We start from the raw sequence: 18,088 nt of genomic DNA on the forward strand, positions 1-18,088 counted from the left end.
GGGTTTCAGGTCCACTTCTGTGCCTTGTCTAATGTACAGCCTCCCTCCTGGCTCCCCTGGTGCCCGTGTTCCTGCTTTGTGTCTGTCTTTGGGGTTATCCTGGGGGAGGGCATGGACAGGGAAGAGCTCCTTCAGCTTGAGCTTCAGCCAAAGGCGTTTGTTATTCTCAGTGAACCCAGAAGCCAAACTTGACAATAAATGCCCATTTGTGCTCTTTGACGCGAACTTTGGTGTCTTTGTTTGGGGTTAAACATCGAAAGGACATAGTAGAGGGCAGAGTTGGGTGAACCAATGACTGAGAGGAGAGTGTCCGAGGATGCTTCTCAGGGTGATGGGATCTTCCCTGGGAAGGCCCAGGTAGGCGTTGTAGGTCATGGCGGTCAGCATCAGCAGGTAGCTCAGGCCCACCTGGAACACGTGCAGCGCCGTCTGCAGGAGGTGAGCGGCACTCAGCAGCTGCTGATTGGGCGTCTCCTTGGGGCAAGTTCCGTCGGGTCTGGGGAAAGGCGAGCACTGGGCATGGAGTCTCTCCCGGGCTCTCTTGAGTCCCTCGTAGCCCAGGGCCAGCAGACACATGGCCACAACAGCCACAGCCATGGCCGCAGCCGAGTCGATCAGCAGCCCCGAGAACAGCAGCTCCAAGTTCCTGTAGCCAAAGTAGAAGGTCATGGGCATCATGTGTGTGCTGCCCCCGTGGGAGTGGGGCCCCGAGGTGGCCGGAGGCTGGGGTGGAGGAGCCGGGGCGCTGGGGTGACCCATGACGCTCATCCCGGAGTGATGGTGCGAGTGGTCCATGGTCCCAGGAATGAATGTGTCATAGAAGATTCTGGGAGTCTTATGGAGTCCTGCACTGCAGCCTCTTCTCTGGGTCTCTGGCAGACACCAGGTAAGGCTCCTCGGAGCCTTGACTCTTATGTACACTGCGAGGAGACCCTCCCCGACCATCCCCAACCCTACCTGACCCTCCCTGAACCTCCCTGACTCTCCTGGCCCTCCCTGATCCTCCCTGACCCTTTTTTAAACAGCTGCTTTGAAACACTAGTTGGCGTTCCTCTCTCTGAGAGAATCTCAAATTTCTTTTTTAATTTTTTTTATTAGTGAAACACCATGAGGTACAGTCGTAGATTTACAATTTTTTGTGCTTGGGTTTGATTATACAATGATCAGATACCCATCCCTCCACCAGTGCCCATTTTCCACCACCATGGATAATATCCCCCCCACCCCCATTCCCCCATCCCCCCCTGCCTCTGTGGCAGGGCAATCCCCTGTGTTCTCTCTCTCCTTTTGGGTGTTGTGGTCTGCAAAAGAATCTCAAATTTTAAAGCCTCAATAGAAAGTAACTGACAAATAGAAGACAGAAAAAAAAAAAGATACATCAGCAAGGGCTCTATTTCGCAGAGATGGAGCAGCTATTCATCCCAAGAACACTTGATATTTGGTTCTGAGACCAGTCACCCAGCCCGGCTAGCTCCCTCCCTCCCTTGGGTATGTTGCAGAGCCCTAGCATGCTGGTCTGAATAAAACCCTGCTTGAATTCCTGCAGGAATGTTGTCTGTCTGGTCTCTCCGTGCCTCCCAGGGCTAGGGAACTCCCGACCCCAACACAACAAGTCTCAAAAAACGTAGATGTTACTGGGCCTGCTTGAGCAAATCGATGAACAATGGGAGGGCAGTGCTATAATGCTACATGTCGGCCCCAGCACACTGCCACGGGTCACACCTGAGCACACTATATTGTCCCCTGAGCCTATCAGGAGCAATCCCTTGTTACAGAGCAAGAAGCCCAAAGAATCACCAGGTGTTATCCAAAAAACAAACAAACAAACAAACAAAACAAAACACCAGAGTTAATCCTGTCCCACCAGAACTCCACCTGGTGATCTTCCTTCATCTTTATTTCCTCTCTAAATGTGCCCACCTCCTCCCACAGTGCTCACCATCAACGCAGTTCTTCTCCCCATTTCCCTGAGGAAATGAACCATCAGTAGAGGAAGTGAACACCCACCTGGGACACCCACCCTCTGTCTGGGCTGAGACCCACATCTTCACTGTGTCTCAGCAAGCAGTCCTCACCCCGGGAAGCATGTTTCGAGCACCGAAGATGAAGGAGTGGAAACAGGGGTGAACCCTAAAACGTGACACACAGCCCCCACAACCACAGCTTAAAAGCATCCTGTCTAAATAATATTTGTGGCTCTTTTCGGTTTATGCCTAGCTTATTTTTAAATTCTCCTAAACAGCCTTGAATATAATCTCAGGGCTAGGATGAAAGAGACGTTACTGGGGCCTGCTCAAGGCAATCAACGAATAACAGGATGATGAAATGAAATGAAATGAAAATTTTTAAATTTAAAGTAGCTTGGGGTCCTTTCTCTATCTCAGCTGCCTTTCCCCCTCCCCGACCCCCAGCATATGAGACCAGATTCCAAGCCATGGAGCAATCCTCCTGGGACCACCAAGTAATTGATGCTTGGAGGGCTCGCTCAGGATGAGAGATGTGTGCTGAAAGTAGACTCTGGATCGATCATATGGCCAGTTTAGTACCCATACTGTGAACCATACACCCAAAAAGAGAGAGTAAGAGAAAATCTGCCTGGCACAGAGGCAGGTGGGGATGGGGGTGGAAGTGGTAGGAGGGATACTGGGAACATTGGTGGTGGAAAATGGGCACTGGTGAAGGGATGGTACACGATCATTGTATGACTGAAATGTAATCACAAAAGTTTGTAAATCTGTAACTGTATCTCACAGTGATTCATTTAATAATATTTTTAAAAAATAAATGAATATAAAAAACAGTAAAGTAGTTTAGGAGACTGAGTGATAGTACAGCAGGTAGGGTGCTTGACTTGGACACTGCCAGCATGAGTTCAATCCCAGCATCCCATATGATCCCGCAGTCCTGCCAGGAGTGATCCCTGAATGCAGGGCCAGCAGTAGCCCTTGGTACAGTTGGGTGTGGCCCCAAACCACAAACAAACAAACAAACAAAATGAAGTAGTTTAGAAATCACTTGATCACTTGATCATATAACATCCCTTTACTCATTGATTTGCTTAAGCGGGCGCCAGTAACATCTCCACTCGTCCCTGTCACGTGCTAATATAGCCCAGTGGCGTCTGCTTGCTCCAGGAACATGAAGAGCCTCAAACTGATTGTTCAGGGCCTTGATGAAGAAGTCTGACCATCTTGTAGGTGGCAGCCACGTGATCTTTTGACATCCTGTGGAATTCAGTCGGTAACGGCTCTACTTCAGAGGTCGTCTCCAAATCACATTACATGTCCAGCCCATCTAATTTTCGACGCCTTGGCAAATGAGACAGCTTCCCTGATTCTTGATTGTCAATGGTCAGAATGCCAAATTCTTTCTCTCACTCGAGTGAAGCGTGATACTTCAGGCATAGTTCTTTCGATTCCTCTTTGGGAGACCCAAATAGCATTCTCATTCTGTTTTCGTAGGGCCCAGATCTCTAAAGCGTATGTTAATGCAGGAAGAACAGTGGAATCGAAGAGATGTGCCCGCAGCCGGAGGCTCTTCATACTCTTAGCTATTTCTTCGACACTCTTGAAGGCATTCCAAGCCACTCTCTTCCTCCTGTGCAACTCAGGTGCCAGGTTATTCGTCATGTTGACTTCTCAACCTAGGTATACATAACTGTTACATTCAGAGATGTTTGTTCTGTCATAAGTGAATGGAACATTAGGGATGAGAACCTTTCTCATAAACATTGTCTTTGTGAAAGTCAGCTGTAGTCTGACCTTTCCACACTCATGGTCAAAGTCGGCCAGCATTTCTGTTGCTTGGCTAATGTTTGGTGTTATTAGAATGATGTTATCAGTGAAGCGGAGTTGTGTAGTTGCCAACCACCTATCTTCACTCCCATTCCTTCCCATTCCCGTCATCGCATGATGTTCTGGAGGGTGGCAGTGAAGAGTTTCAGTGAAATGGTATCACCCTGCCGAACCCCTCTCTTGATATGGATGATCGCTTCCTTATAGAATGGTGAGGTCCTGGTAGTGAATCCGTAATACAGCTCATGGAGGATCCTGATGTATTGAGTGTGAACGCCCTGTTTGGCTAGGGCTTCGATGACTGCTTCAGTATCAACAGAATCAAAGGCCTTCTTTAAATCAATGAACGTTAGACAGAATGGCATCTTGAACTCCTGAGAAACCTCAATGAGCTTGGTTAGCATTTGGATATGGTCGATGGTGCTGAATCCTTTTCGGAAGCCGGCTTGCTCACATGGTTGTCCTTCATCTGGTGTTCTGCTAATCCTATTCAGGATGACTCAAGTGAACAGCTTGTAGAGGACAGACAAAAGGCAGATCAGGCGGTAGTTGCCAATTGTTGCCTACTGACCAAGTAAAAGAATGCTTGATTTTTCATTCCCCCTTTTTTGTCCTGCTCAAAGCTGGGCAACTTCCCAGTACAGGAGGTTTCAGTTTGGGGAAAATGCACCCTTGTAAATGATTTGTAAATGATGTATGAGGAACAGCACAGTCTCTATGAATATGTCAAAACTGTAACAAAGCAGGCCGCTCCGACCAGTAGCATTAGGTCGAAAGGGTCACCAGGTGGCTGACCAACGGTGCATGGCTCTGCCCACTGTGACTGACCAATGGTGCATGGCTTTATTCATCGTCCCATCCACTTTCCCACGTCCCATCCCCTTTTCCTTTCTTTTGGGTGGGTTGTGCAAACATACTTAAGTCTGTTCCTGTGCTCTGAATAAACGCACGCATGCATTCATGCCATCTCCTGAATGACGGAACCCTGTGTGACTTGAGTGCTGATTTCAACCTGACAGCCCTCCCCTGGCTCGGCCCCACAACGCCGGATGCAGCAAGTGGAAGTCCCACTGAGATCAGGTACGAGGGAGAACCGGGCAGGGCTCACCTGTGCATAGGCAGGGGGAGAGCCTGTGTATAGGCAGGGGGAAAACCCGCATATAAGCGGGGGATTAAACAGTGCATGGTACCATGGGAAATTCTGACTCAAAAACTCGGCTGGCCACCAAGTTGACTGAGTTACTGAAACAGCAGGGAACTGCTATTAAGTTTAGGACCGCACTCGAGTTCATTACAGTAATAGGGGAAGTCAGCCCTTGGTTCCTGACAGGGGGAGAATTCAAAATCTGTGACTGGGAACAGGTTAAGATAGATCTACAGAGAGCCCACAGAGATAGGGGGTCGGATAGGGTTCCCATCGCTACATTCTCTCTCTGGAGATTGGTTAAAGATGCGCTGAAAACCACCCTGTCCGGGTGCAGGAACAGCTGTGTGACCTCCAAAAAACCTTCGGGGAAATCCAGGAGGAAGTAACAGGGCGCTCTCTGCAGGGGGACGCTGGCAATGATAAAGGTAATGGTAAAGGCCCTCCCGTTGATCGTCGATTTGCTCGAGCGGGCCCAGTAACGTCTCCATTGGAGACTTTGTTGTTACTGTGTCTGGCATATCGAATACTCTCGGTAGCTTGCCGGGCTCTCCGAGAGGGGCGGAGGAATCGAACTCGGGTCGGCCATGTTGGCCGCTTGTAAGGCAAACGCCCTACCCACTGTGCTATCGCTCCAGCCCTAGAGCAATAGCACAGTGGGTAGGGCGTTCGCCTTACAAGCGGCCAACATGGCCGACCCGAGTTCGATTCCTCCGCCCCTCTCGGAGAGCCCGGCAAGCTACCGAGAGTATTCGATATGCCAGACACAGTAACAACAAAGTCTCCAATGGAGACGTTACTGGGCCCGCTCGAGCAAATCGACGATCAACGGGAGGGCCTTTACCTTTACCTAGGGCAATGATATAGCAGAACATGAATATGCCGAAGTTCCCGTGATTTCTGAATGTGGGAGCCAGACTCCTCTTGCCCCCGATCTAGACACAGAAGAAAAGCAGCTCCTCTCTGGTCCCAGACCTCCCCACCAATCTTTGGGGGCGAGATACACTCTCGGCCATGGGCGCAGTTCTAGTCACACTGCCTGGCCACCTCCAGACCCCCCCCCCGGTTTCTTTCCGGACTATAGCCCATATTACTAGTGATTATCCAGCCCTGGGGCAAGGGGACCCCATAACTCTGATGCCTGTGGAAGAACTGGAAGGGGCCGCAACCCCTGGGCCGGAACATAAGCCTTTTTAATCGGGGCCACTGTTGTGCGGACTCCCCCCACCCCCATTACCTGGAAATCAGATGATCCAGTCTGGGTGGAGCAGTGGCCCCTACCTAAAGAGAAATTATAGGCCGCACATGCCCTAGTATCTGAGCAATTAGAAAAGGGGCACATTAACCCATCCACATCTCCCTGGAATACCCCAGTCTTTGTTATAAGGAAAATCACAGGTGGGTGGAGATTATTGCAAGATTTCAGAGCAGTCAATGCCACCGTGCATCCAATGGGGGCCCTGCAGCCAGGGCTCCCCCATCCCTCCGCTATACCAAAGTCCTGGCAATTGTTAGTGATAGATCTTGAAGATTGTTTTTTCAATATTCCATTAGCTCCTAAAGATTGTCAAAGATTTGCCTTCTCTCTACCTTCCCCCAATTTTCAGGAGCCCTATCAGTGCTACCAATGGGTGGTCCTTCCCCAGGGCATGACTAATAATCCCACTATGTGTCAGATATATGTTGCAGCGGTTTTAGCGCCAGTCCGGGCTCGTTTCCCCAACGCACTTTTGATTCATTATATGGATGACATCTTAGCCGCCTGCCCCACCAAAGACCTGTTACTTCAACTCTATGATCATGTCCGGGTCGCCCTGGAATCAGCAGGCCTTGTAATCTCCCCGGACAAAGTACAGATCTCCCACCCATACAGATATTTAGGATACACCATAAACAAGGTGGAAATAGCGCCTCAAAAAATACAGTTTGCCACCTCTCGTTTAAAGACTCTACACCAATGGCAACAGTTTTTGGGAGAACTCCAATGGCTCCAACCATCCTTCTCCCTGCCCACGGGAGAGCTCAAACCTCTTTTCGAACTATTGAAGGGGGATTCCGACCCCTCCTCACCTCGTCATTTGATCCCTGAGACACAATTGGCTCTTAGAAAAGCAGAGGATGCCTTAGAAGAAATGCAAATACACCATATTGATTACAATCTACCACTACAATTTATAGTGCTTGCTTCAGAGTTTGCCCCAACTGGAGTTTTCTGGCAGACTGGTCCATTATATTGGGTCCATCTCTCAGCTTCTCCCACCCGAATGGTGATTCCCTATCCCACCTTAGTTTCTCAATTACTCTGGAAGGCCAGAACCATAGGGTGTGCACTCTTTGCTAAGGATATGGACATATTGGTCATTCCCTATTCCAAAGAAATGATTAATAATCTGATACAATATGATGATTCCTGGTGCCTTTCTGTCTGCTCCTTTAAAGGCCAAATTACACAGGCATATCCCAAACATAAACTCCTGCAAAGCTTCAGGATTTGCACTATTATCTTACCTCGAATCATTAAGACCACCCCCCCTTCCGGGTGCACGGACCCTCTTTACTGTGGGCTCTAAAAGCGGTCGAGCCGTAGTGGTTGATGGGCAGGTTGTTCACGCCATACAGCTTGCAGAAACCTCGGCGCAATTTGCAGAAGTAACTGCTGTATTATTGGCCTTGCAGACATTCCCTAATGAGCCCCTCAATATTTACACTGATAGTGTGTATGTTGCCAATATCTTCCCCCAATTAGAAACAGCACCCCACATAGGTGAGGGCTCGAAAATTGTATCTCAATTACAAACATTACAACTGTTGATTTGGGCTAGGAAGGACCCCCTCTTTGTGGGTCATATTAGAGGACACTCTGGCCTCCCGGGACCCCTTGCAGAAGGTAATGAACGAGCAGATAAAGCTACCCACTTAATAATGACATCCCTAGAATATGATAAGGCCATACTGCTACATAAAAAATTCCACCTTAGTGCCCAGTCTCTTCGTTTTCATACGGGTTGTTCCAAAGCTGAGGCTCTCTCCATAACCAATGTCTGTCCCGCTTGCGCTCCTTATATACATTCCCCATCCCTGGGAGTCAATCCTAGAGGATTGAGAGCAAATGATATTTGGCAAATGGATGTGACCCACACTAATTCATTGGGTAACCGGCATTTTCTCCATGTCTCGATAGACACACACTCGGGCATGATTTTTGCCTCACTACATGCCGGGGAAAAAACGAAACATGTTATAGATCACCTTACCGCCGCTTTCTCATATATGGGAAGTCCCAGGCAAATTAAAACTGACAATGGACCGGCCTATACAAGCCACGCCTTTCATTCCTTTTGTGAAACCTGGGATATTGCACATACAACAGGCGTTCCCTATAACCCCCAAGGACAGGCTATCATGGAGCGAGCGCACCGACATCTCAAAACTTATATTTCTAAAACAAAAGAGGGTGAGATCTACCAAGGATGTCAAGGGCCACAAGCGCTCCTATCCACAACCTTATTCATTTTAAATTTTTTGCTCCTCGATGATTCGGGCCGCAGTGCAGCCCAACGTCACTTCGCTACTCCGGCTCCCCTTAAGGCAATGGTGAAATGGAAGGATCTGTCCTCAGGAACCTGGCAACCACTGGCAGCGATACTTGCCAGAGTCAGAGGCGCAGTCTGTGTATATCCAACTAATGCAGAAAAACCCATTTGGGTACCGGAACGCCTGGTCAGGCCAATACATGAACCCCCCGATCATTTGTCCCCCACAGCTGGGAAAAATAATGAAACTCACCTCCAGGGTACTTAGCCCTGAGACGAATTTCCTTCTCCTTTTTTCCACAGGAACAAAATGACCACAACGACGCTTGTCACCTGGACCCTCGTTATATTATTAATGAAGGACCCTACGGAAACCCATGCCAATCGACACCAACCATTCAAGCAGACCTGGGTCATCAGGAGTGGAGAGGACTACAAGGTTTGGAGTACCACAAGCTGCGACGCAGCACCCCTGAATCAGTGCTTCCCCGACTTATATTTTTCCCTGGAAGACGCCTACCCCTTTCAGGATGGTTTTGAAAGGCCTGGGACCAGAGCCTCTATGAGACGCAATGGCTTTTTTACCTGCCCCGGGTTCCGGACAGGCCAATGGAGGAGAACCTGCGGTGGCCCTGAATCTTACTACTGTGCCAGCTGGTCTTGCGTAGATTCTAACAATGGCTATTGGAAATGGTCGGTTGACCACGACCTGGTTAATATTTCTTATGCTGTGCCACTGAGATATGGATCATATTCTGTACAATACCACCCCCAAATGCTTCTGGTCAAAATCTCCTTCACCGATAAGGGAAGGTCGGAGACCTGATGGGTCAACGGCCTGAACTGGGGACTTATGTGGTATAGCAGGCCATGGCATGGGGTTATCCTGCAGATCCTCTTAAAAATCGAACCTGTGCAGCAGGTTCCGCTAGGCCCTAACCAGGCACTTGAGGCTCCAAAACTCCCTCTTAAGCCCACCATCACTACCACGGCTGGCCCTAAGGCGACACCACCTCCTGTTACAGCTGGCCTATCCATCCCAAAACCCAGTTTTGGCCCAATCATTAATCCCCTCAGGAGTCTTATCGAAGCCACATATCAGACTCTGAATGCTACTGCCCCAAACCTGACTGAAGCCTGCTGGCTGTGCTATAGCCCCACGCCACCATTATATGAGGCTATGGGTATTAATGCCTCATACAATGTTAATTACAGAGCCCCTGGAGAGTGGAAGGTCCACTCTCAGGGATTGACCATGACCCAAATTAGCAGCCAAGGGACATGTGTAGGTACAGTCCCTCAAAACAAGAAGGAGTTGTGTGCACAGAATGTAGAGTCCCCGGGATGGAGTAACTCCGCCTGGATCTCACCAACAATTGGAGCTTGGTGGGCCTGTTCACGTTCAGGATTAACTCCCCACTTGGCAGGCTCAGTATTTAATGCCTCCCAAGAATTTTGTCTTATGGTTATTGTTATCCCAAAAATTATATACCACCCTGCTGAGATACCCCTTGACTACTGGTCCAATTCCCCTGATGTCCTGCGTAGGAACCGCAGGGAACCCATATCTGCACTAACCATCGCCACTCTGTTTGGCATAGGCTTGGCAGGTGCCGGCACTGGCATCGCTGCTCTGGTAACCCAACATTCTGGCCTATCTTCTCTAAGAGCAGCTATTGATGAGGACCTGGACCGAATAGAAAAATCTATTAACCATCTTGAAAAGTCCTTAACCTCCCTGTCGGAAGTAGTCTTGCAAAATAGGAGGGGGCTCGACTTGCTCTTCCTTAAAAACAGAGGGCTGTGTGCAGCGCTGGGAGAAGAGTGCTGCTTTTATGCCGACCACATGGGGGTAGTCCGAGATTCCATGGCTAAGCTGAGAGAAGGCCTGAAACGGCGTAAAAAGGAGAGAGAAGCTCAGGAAGGGTGGTTTGAGTCTTGGTTTAATCAATCCCCCTGGTTCACCACCTTGATATCTACTATAGCAGGCCCTCTGATCATACTATTACTGATGCTTACATTCGGGCCCTGCATCCTGAGTCGACTTGTCTCATTTGTCAGAAACCAGATTGGCAGGGTTGATCGGCAGATCACTCAAATTCACTTTATGCAGCTGAGAGAAACTAGCAAAGAGCTGCCCTATTCAGAAAGGTATTTCTAATGGGCCTGGGAAGCCTCTTTCTTTATCTGTTGCAGCAACCTCATCTGGTGGCCTGTACCGGAAAACGCAGGAGCAGAAGGAGTGCGGACTGGACCTGTACAGAACCCCCCCCCCCCCCGATCACTGAACAAAGAGATCCCCATCACCCACCAACGCTACCCCTGCCCCTCTTTTCTGAGCTACGCTCCATTCTGGTCAAGCCACACTGGGTCCTGCCTGGTCTGGTAGAAATGTCATCAATCCTCCCCTATGCCTCCTCACGGTTAAGGAAGTATGCCCTTGCCCAGGATACCCAATGACGGGCAACTTCTGTCACCGCCGCGCACACCTAAGACAGGGGCTAAAGCATTCTCCCCAATGACGGGTACAACGGCGGGGCGACGGACGACCTAAGACAGGGGTCCTGGTGTGCCATAATTGGAAAAAAGGGGTGAGATGTTGCCTACTGACCAAGTAAAAGAATGCTTGATTTTTCATTCCCCCTTTGTTCTGCTCAAAGCTGGGCAACTTCCCAGTACATGAGGTTTCAGTTTGGGGAAAATGCACCCTCGTAAATGATTTGTAAATGATGTATGAGGAACAACATAGTCTCTATGGATATGTCAAAACCGTGACAAAGCAGGCCGCTCCGACCAGTAGCATTAGGTCGAAAGGGTCACCAGGTGACTGACCAATGGTGCATGGCTCTATTCATTGTCCCATCCACTTTCCCACGTCCCATCGCCTTTCCTTTCTTTTGGGTGGGTTGTGCAAACATACTTAAGTCTGTACCTGTACTCTGAATAAACGCACGCATTCATGCCATCTCCTGAATGACGGAACCCTGTGTGACTTGAGTGCTGATTTCACCCTGATGGTCCTCCCCTGGCTCGGCCCCGCAGCACCGGATGTAGCATGTGCTATCGCTCCAGCCCAGTAATAATAATGATGATGATGATGATGATGATGATGATGATAACTTGTATCACTTTTATCACTTGTCATCCCATTGATCATCGATTTGCTCAAGCAGGTACCAGTAACCTAGTTTCTTTATGCACTCATTTAATTTTGGGTATTTAGGTTGTTTCTAGATTCTGGTTATTGTGACTGGTGCTGCAATGAACATAGAAAGTGAAGATGGCATTTTTGCTGTGTGTTTTTGGCCACTTGGGTATATTCCCATAAGTGGCACTGCTGGGTCATAAGAACTACATTTCTAGTATTTCTTTGGAAAACAATCCCCATACTGTTTTCCAAGAAGGCAGACCCAGTGGACCTTCCTACCAGCACTGAATGAGAGTTCCTTTCTTCCCACATCTGCGCCATCTTGTTCTTGTTCTTTTGGATGTGTGGAGTCTCTCTGGCGGGAAATGACATCTCGTCGTTGTTCTGGACAGCATCTCCCAATGATTAGTGATGTGAGCAGAATATCTGTTCACAGGACTGTGTTCCCCTTCCTGGGAAATAGAATGAGGGCTGATATGCATTTTTCCTGTCTTGGATTTTTTAATTCCATCGAGGTTTTCCATCTGAGATTGGCTCAGAGGGAGGGACTGCAGGGAGAGTCTCTAAGGAGGGTCAGGGTACTCCAGGGAGAACCAGGGAAGGTTTAGGGTGGGTCAGGGAGGGTCAGGGAGAGTGTCCTCCCAGACTACATAAGAGGAGGGGCCCTGACTAGCCTCACCTGGTGTCTGCCAGAGACTCTGAGAAGAGGCTGCAGCACAGGACTTCATCATCCTTCCAGACTCTTCTACGACGCATCATTTCCTGGGACAATGGCCTATTTGCACGATCATGCAGGAATGAGCCCCGTGGGCCATACCAGCTCCCTGGGACCTCATCACCACCCCACGGTCACCCCATGGCCTCAGCCCCACAGCAACATGATGATGATGGCACCCTGGACCTTCTACTACAAGAACATGGATCTGCTGTTTGCGAAACTGGCCATTTACGTCGCTGTAGCCATAGCCTTCCTGACTGTGTTTCTGCTAGCAATATGCTACGATAAATTCAAGAGAGTTGATAAATTCAAGAGAGTTCGAAAGGGGCTTCTGCACAAGTGCAGGAGGGGCTTTGTGCCCAGTGCTTGCCTTTCGAAGACCTGGAAACTGCCCCAAGCAGATGCCCCGGTAGCAGATGCTGATCGCCGCTCACCTCCTGCAGATGACCCTGCACGTGCCCCAGGTGGTCCTGAGTCAATTGCTGATGCTGACCGCCATGGCAACCAAGCATCCCTCAGCTGACATCACTACTGGCTATCAGGTGGAAAGAAGGCAGAGCTGGCGAAGTCAGAGAACCGTGACATGAATGTGGTCTTGGTCAAGGTCAGTGAGAGTAACAGTGGAAACTGAGCCCCACTGGGTGATGAGACCACGTTCTTCGCCCCTACAGGCTCCTCGTCTTGCCACCTGGGTGGCAGCCATTCTAATGAGTTTGAAGACCACGGAGCTAACGGGCAGCTACTCCTGGCCACTGTTTCCCGATGAGCTGCAACACTCACAGGAGATGAAGCCCCTGGCTGCCCTGCCCCCTGGATTTCAGGTCCACTTCCGTGCCTTGCCTAATGTACAGCCTTTCTCCTGGCTCCCCTGGTGACCGTGTCCCTGCTTTGTGTCTGTCTCTGGGGTTATCCTGGGGGAGGGCATGGACAGGGATGAGCTCCTTCAGCCTGAGCTTCAGTCAAAGGTGTTTGTTATTGTCAGTGAACCCAGAAGCCAAACTTGACAATAAATGCCTATTTGTGCTCTTTGATGCAAACTTTGGTGTCTTTGTTTGGGGTGAAACATCGGAAGGACGTAGTAGAGGGCAGAGATGGGTCAAACAATGACCAAGGGGAAAGTGTCCGAGGATGCTTCTCAGGGTGACGGGATCTTCCCTGGGATCCTGCTCCTCTTGAATTGAAGATTGTGTTGGCAACAATGACAGTCAAGGGGAGCAGACTCATCTCATCTTGTATTCAAACCCTAAGCTCTCTCCTTTACCTGTTTGGTCCTAGTTGAATGGCAGCAGGGCTGCAGAGTTGGGTCAAGGGGTGAGGCTGTTGACTTGCACACAGTTAACCCATGTTCGGTCCTCTGCACTCCATCTGCTCCCCTGAGCCTGTGTGGAATAATTTCTGAGCACAGCATAAGCCGTGACCACAGCTGGCATTGGTTAAAAAGCAGATATTCACTGAATGTCAAGAGAGGTCGATTTTTTGGAGGGGGAGGATTAGAAAGAGTAGAGTCCCAGGGATATTCAGCCCTGATCTGTGGCATGATGGTTTAGTGCCAGGCCTGACATGTGTGTTTGTGGCCTTTGTACCACGCCTGGTGGTGTCAGGGTCTGCAGGCTTCACCCTGCATGTCAGGCAAAAAGCCCTGTGTGGCCAGGTCAGGGTCCTTGCCCCGCCCCACCCACAGCCCAGCACATCACCCAGTGAATGAGCTGGCTCAGGGCTGCTGTCCTCAGAGAACATGGATGGACACTGGGCAGCAGAGGTCACTCCTCTGAGTCGCTGCCAATTGACATGGGCCAGAGACCCAACCTACCCCAAGGACACATGTCTGGGCCCTGCACCAAGACAGGCTCCCCGCCCCCTCCCGGGGTAGCTGGGGAAACTGGGCATGGGACTGAGTCACCCCAGGCTGAGCCCAGACACCACAGGGAGAGCCTAACAGCCTGCAGCCATCCAGGGTTAGTCACCCTCTTGGTGTCAAGCAGAGTTGGGGTTACCCGGCGCTGCTCAGGTCTCCCCCAGCTATGCTCTGGAGCCATGGGCCACCCTCAGTGAGGATCTGCCTGGACTCAAGAGATGGTTTATTTCTCGACGCAGGGAGGCGGAGCCTGATTAGGCCCCTTGGTGGGGCTCGGGGTGGCTCTGTGGCCCCTCTTCTTGCTCCTGCAGGCGCCGATCCAACCCAGCCCCAGCAGGAAACAGACTGTTTTTCTTTACACGAGCTCATTCTGTTAAAGTTCCTGGGAAATATATACTGAGAGTGTGAATCAATGAACTGTGAACTGTTTCCAGCATTTGCTACCATCTGCGTGTCCTGTGATTCAGCATTATCTATGACACGGTTTCCCCAAAATACCATTTCTTCTTAAAAGCTGCTGTGTATTTCTAGCTGCTTTAAATTTAAAAATAAATTAGGCTAAAACAAAGACAATTTACAAATATGACTAGACATCCTCCACCCAGATCCTCCATCTTCCAGTAGGCAGGGGTCACACCCACCAACTCACCCCCTGGCGCCGTGCACTCCCATCAACGGCCAAGATCCAGAGACTACAAAACCCAGCTCCCAGAAGCGACATCTTATTATCTCATTCTTACTTTCGGACAACCTGGCAGGCTACCGAATGTAACCTGCCCACATGGCAGAGACTGGCAAACTCCCCGTGGCATACCCAATATGCCAAATACCAGTAACAATGGTGGGTCTCATTCTCCTAGCCCTGAAAGAGCCTTGAATATGGCACTTCAAAATCCCAGGTCTAAGACAAAGGAGACATTACTGGTGCCTGCTCGAGGCAATTGACGAACAACAGGATGATCGTGATCGTGATTGTGACTAGACTGGATTCTTCTGTCCTGTGGTGGTCCTTGGGGGCTGTGTGTCAAGTCTCAAGGCTTACCACTCTTTCCATTTGTTCGGTTTAGGGTCTTGCATGTCGGGGCAAGATTTGGGTCTCAGCAGCGATTGGTGTTGTCCGGAGCCATATGCATCCTCTTCTGATGGTTCATTTTCTCAGAGAAATGGGGAGCAGGAACTGTGCTGGAGGTGAGCACTTTGGGAGGAGTGGATGCAGCCCAGAGAGGTAATAAACATGGACAAAGGCCATAAGGGGAGGCTCTTGGGAGAGGATTAACATTTTTGGCTTTTTCAGATGGCACCCAGCGAGTGGTGCTTTGGGGTTATTTCTGGCTCTGTGTTCAGGGATTAGTCCTCGCTGGCTTGGGGAACCGTATGCAGAGACCGGGATGGAATCTGGGTCAGCCACGAGCAAGGTAAGTGCTCTCTGCACTGTACGATGGCTCGAGCCTACATGAGGACAACAGGTTTAGAATCCTTATAGGAAAACATGCATAAAGGTTCACCCTGCACCCCAGTCCCACCCCAACTCTGTACCAAGTGAGGATGCAGCAAGACCACCAGCCTGCCAACCAGCAAGAGAGACTGCAGCAGAGAACAAATTGGCCAGTGTCTGAATTTGGTTTTTGTCTCCTTGGTTTGATTTCTGTTTGGTTTGCTTGCTTTTGGGGCCAGGCTACAACAATAATTGACTGTCTGGGACACAGAGCAAGTCTAGGGCCACCAGCAACCCACGACAACACCCCAAAGCAGAAGAAAGCTATTCATACGCTTGTTTCATTGGATATGATGACCTAGGCACCAGACAAAGTGAAATGTTCTTCAGATTTCTTTCTGAAGTGAAAGTTTTCTTTTTGCCCATCAATTTTAATTGTGCGTGTGTGTGTGTGTGTGTGTGTGTGATTCTGGTTGCTGGCAAGTGGTGCTTGTAGGTGCTCTTGGCTCTGCTCAGGGATCACTCCTGGTGGAGCACAGATGAGGAAGCAGGGATTGAACCTGCTGACTGCATGCAAGGCAAGCACCAACCCCCTGTATGTTCTCTCTGGCCAAGTGACAAAATTCCAAATTGCCAAAATTATTGCAATCCAAAGAGCAACAGGACCCCCATGAAAGAGCCAACCTCCCCCAGAACACACATCCATGGGAAGTGCCCCTCCTCCTGATCTTCACACCCCACCCTGTGTGCATACTAGAAATTCCTGGCCAGACCATCACACACAAGGAACACACTCTGGAGAATCTCCTTTCCATTCATTGAGGCCAAAAGCTCAAGCGTTTTATTGTGAAATTTGGGTTCTGGGTTCAAAACAATTTTCATGACTAAGAAAAAGCAAAAAACCCATGATAATCACAATACATAAACGAAAGCATAATATCCAGGGAGCCAGGGATGGAGTCTGTGCATTAGAACATGGACCATAAACCAGGAGTCCGGGGCGGTCCAGGGACTTCATGTCCTGGCGTGTTTCCGCTCATCAGGAGACTGTGTCCAGGAGCAGTCGGCTCTTTAGCACAGTAGTCAAACTCATCAGAAGAGCTGCAATCCAGAGGCTTCAGGAGGGACAAGAAGGTGAGGGCTCATTCCTGCAGGACAGGAGTTTCCGCCGCAAATCTCATGGAGCTCGACCTTGTTCCTATCAAGGTTCCGGGAATCCTCCGCCTTCTTCCCGCCAAAGAGCCAGTAGCCGGCGCCGGCCCCCGCCACCACCGCCAGGCCCAGGTAGGCATTGTAGGTCATGGCGGTCAGCATCAGCAGGTAGCTCAGGCCCACCTGGAACACGTGCAGCGCCGTCTGCAGGAGGTGAGTGGCGCTCAGCAGTTGCGGCCGGGGCGTCTCCTGGGGGCAGGCTCCTTCGGGTCTGGGGAAAGGCGAGCACAGGGCATGGAGCCTCTCGAGGGCTCTCTTGAGTCCCTCATAGCCCAGGGCCAGCAGAAACACGGCCACAACTGCCCTGACCATGGCCTCAGCCGAGTCGATCAGCAGCCCTGAGAACAGCAGCTCCACGTTCCTGTAGCCGAAGTAGAAGGTCATAGGCATCGTGTGTGTGCTGCCCCTGTGGGAGTGGGGCCTCGCAGTGGCCGGAGGCTGGGGTGGAGGGGCCAGGGCGCTGGGGTGGCCCATGGCGCTCATTCTGGAGTGATGGTGCGAGTGGTCCATGGTCCCAGGAAAAGCTGTGTCGTAGAAGATTCTGGAAGGTTGATGCAGTCCTGCTCTGCAACCTCTTCTCAGAATCTTTGACAGACACCAGTAAGGCTCCTCGGAGCCTTGACTCTTAAGTACACTGGGAGGACACCCTCCCTGACCCTCTCCAACCCTACCTGACCCTCCCTGAACCTCCCTGACTCTCCCGGCCCTCCCTGACCCTCCCTGACCCTTCCTAAACAGCTCCTTTGAAACTCTAGCTGGCGATCCTCTCTCTGAGCCAATCTCAAATTTTAAAGCTTCAATAGAAAGTAACTGACAAACAGAAAACCGTTACCGACTGGATTCCATGGGACGTCAAAAGGACGCGTGGCTGCCCACCTCCGAGATGGTCAGATTTCTTCATCAAAACGGTGAAGAAATGGGCAGAGGCTCTTACTGTTGCAGGAGCAAACAGATGCCATTGGGCTACACTAGCACACGAGAGGGACAAATGGAGACATTACTGGCACCCGCTCGAGCAAATTGACGATCAACAGCATGACAAGTGATACAAGTTATTATTATTATTATTATTATTATTATTATTATTAGGCCGGAGTGATAGCATAGTGGGTAGGGCATTTGCCTTGCACACAGCTGACCCGGGTTCAATTCCTCTGCCCCTCTCGGAGGCTTACCGAGAATATCCCGCCTGCACAGCAGAACCTGGTAAGCTCACCTTGGCGTATTCAATATGCCAAAAACAGTAACA

General features: G+C 50.2%; 2 protein-coding genes across 2 annotated transcripts; both read right to left on the reverse strand.

The window, feature by feature from the left end:
* Positions 1–246: 246 nt before the first annotated feature.
* On the reverse strand, positions 247–795 carry LOC130041225 (high affinity copper uptake protein 1-like). The gene has a single exon (XM_056133289.1). It carries the CDS (start codon positions 793–795, stop codon positions 247–249), a length of 549 nt encoding a protein of 182 aa, XP_055989264.1.
* Positions 796–16,719: 15,924 nt separating this feature from the next.
* Positions 16,720–17,349, reverse strand: LOC130041226 (high affinity copper uptake protein 1-like). The gene has a single exon (XM_056133291.1). It carries the CDS (start codon positions 17,347–17,349, stop codon positions 16,720–16,722), a length of 630 nt encoding a protein of 209 aa, XP_055989266.1.
* Between the last annotated feature and the right edge of the window lie 739 nt (positions 17,350–18,088).

This window comes from Sorex fumeus, unplaced genomic scaffold, assembly GCF_029834395.1.
Source record: "Sorex fumeus unplaced genomic scaffold, SorFum_2.1 ptg000098l, whole genome shotgun sequence".
In the NCBI taxonomy this organism is placed as follows: Eukaryota; Metazoa; Chordata; class Mammalia; order Eulipotyphla; family Soricidae; genus Sorex; species Sorex fumeus.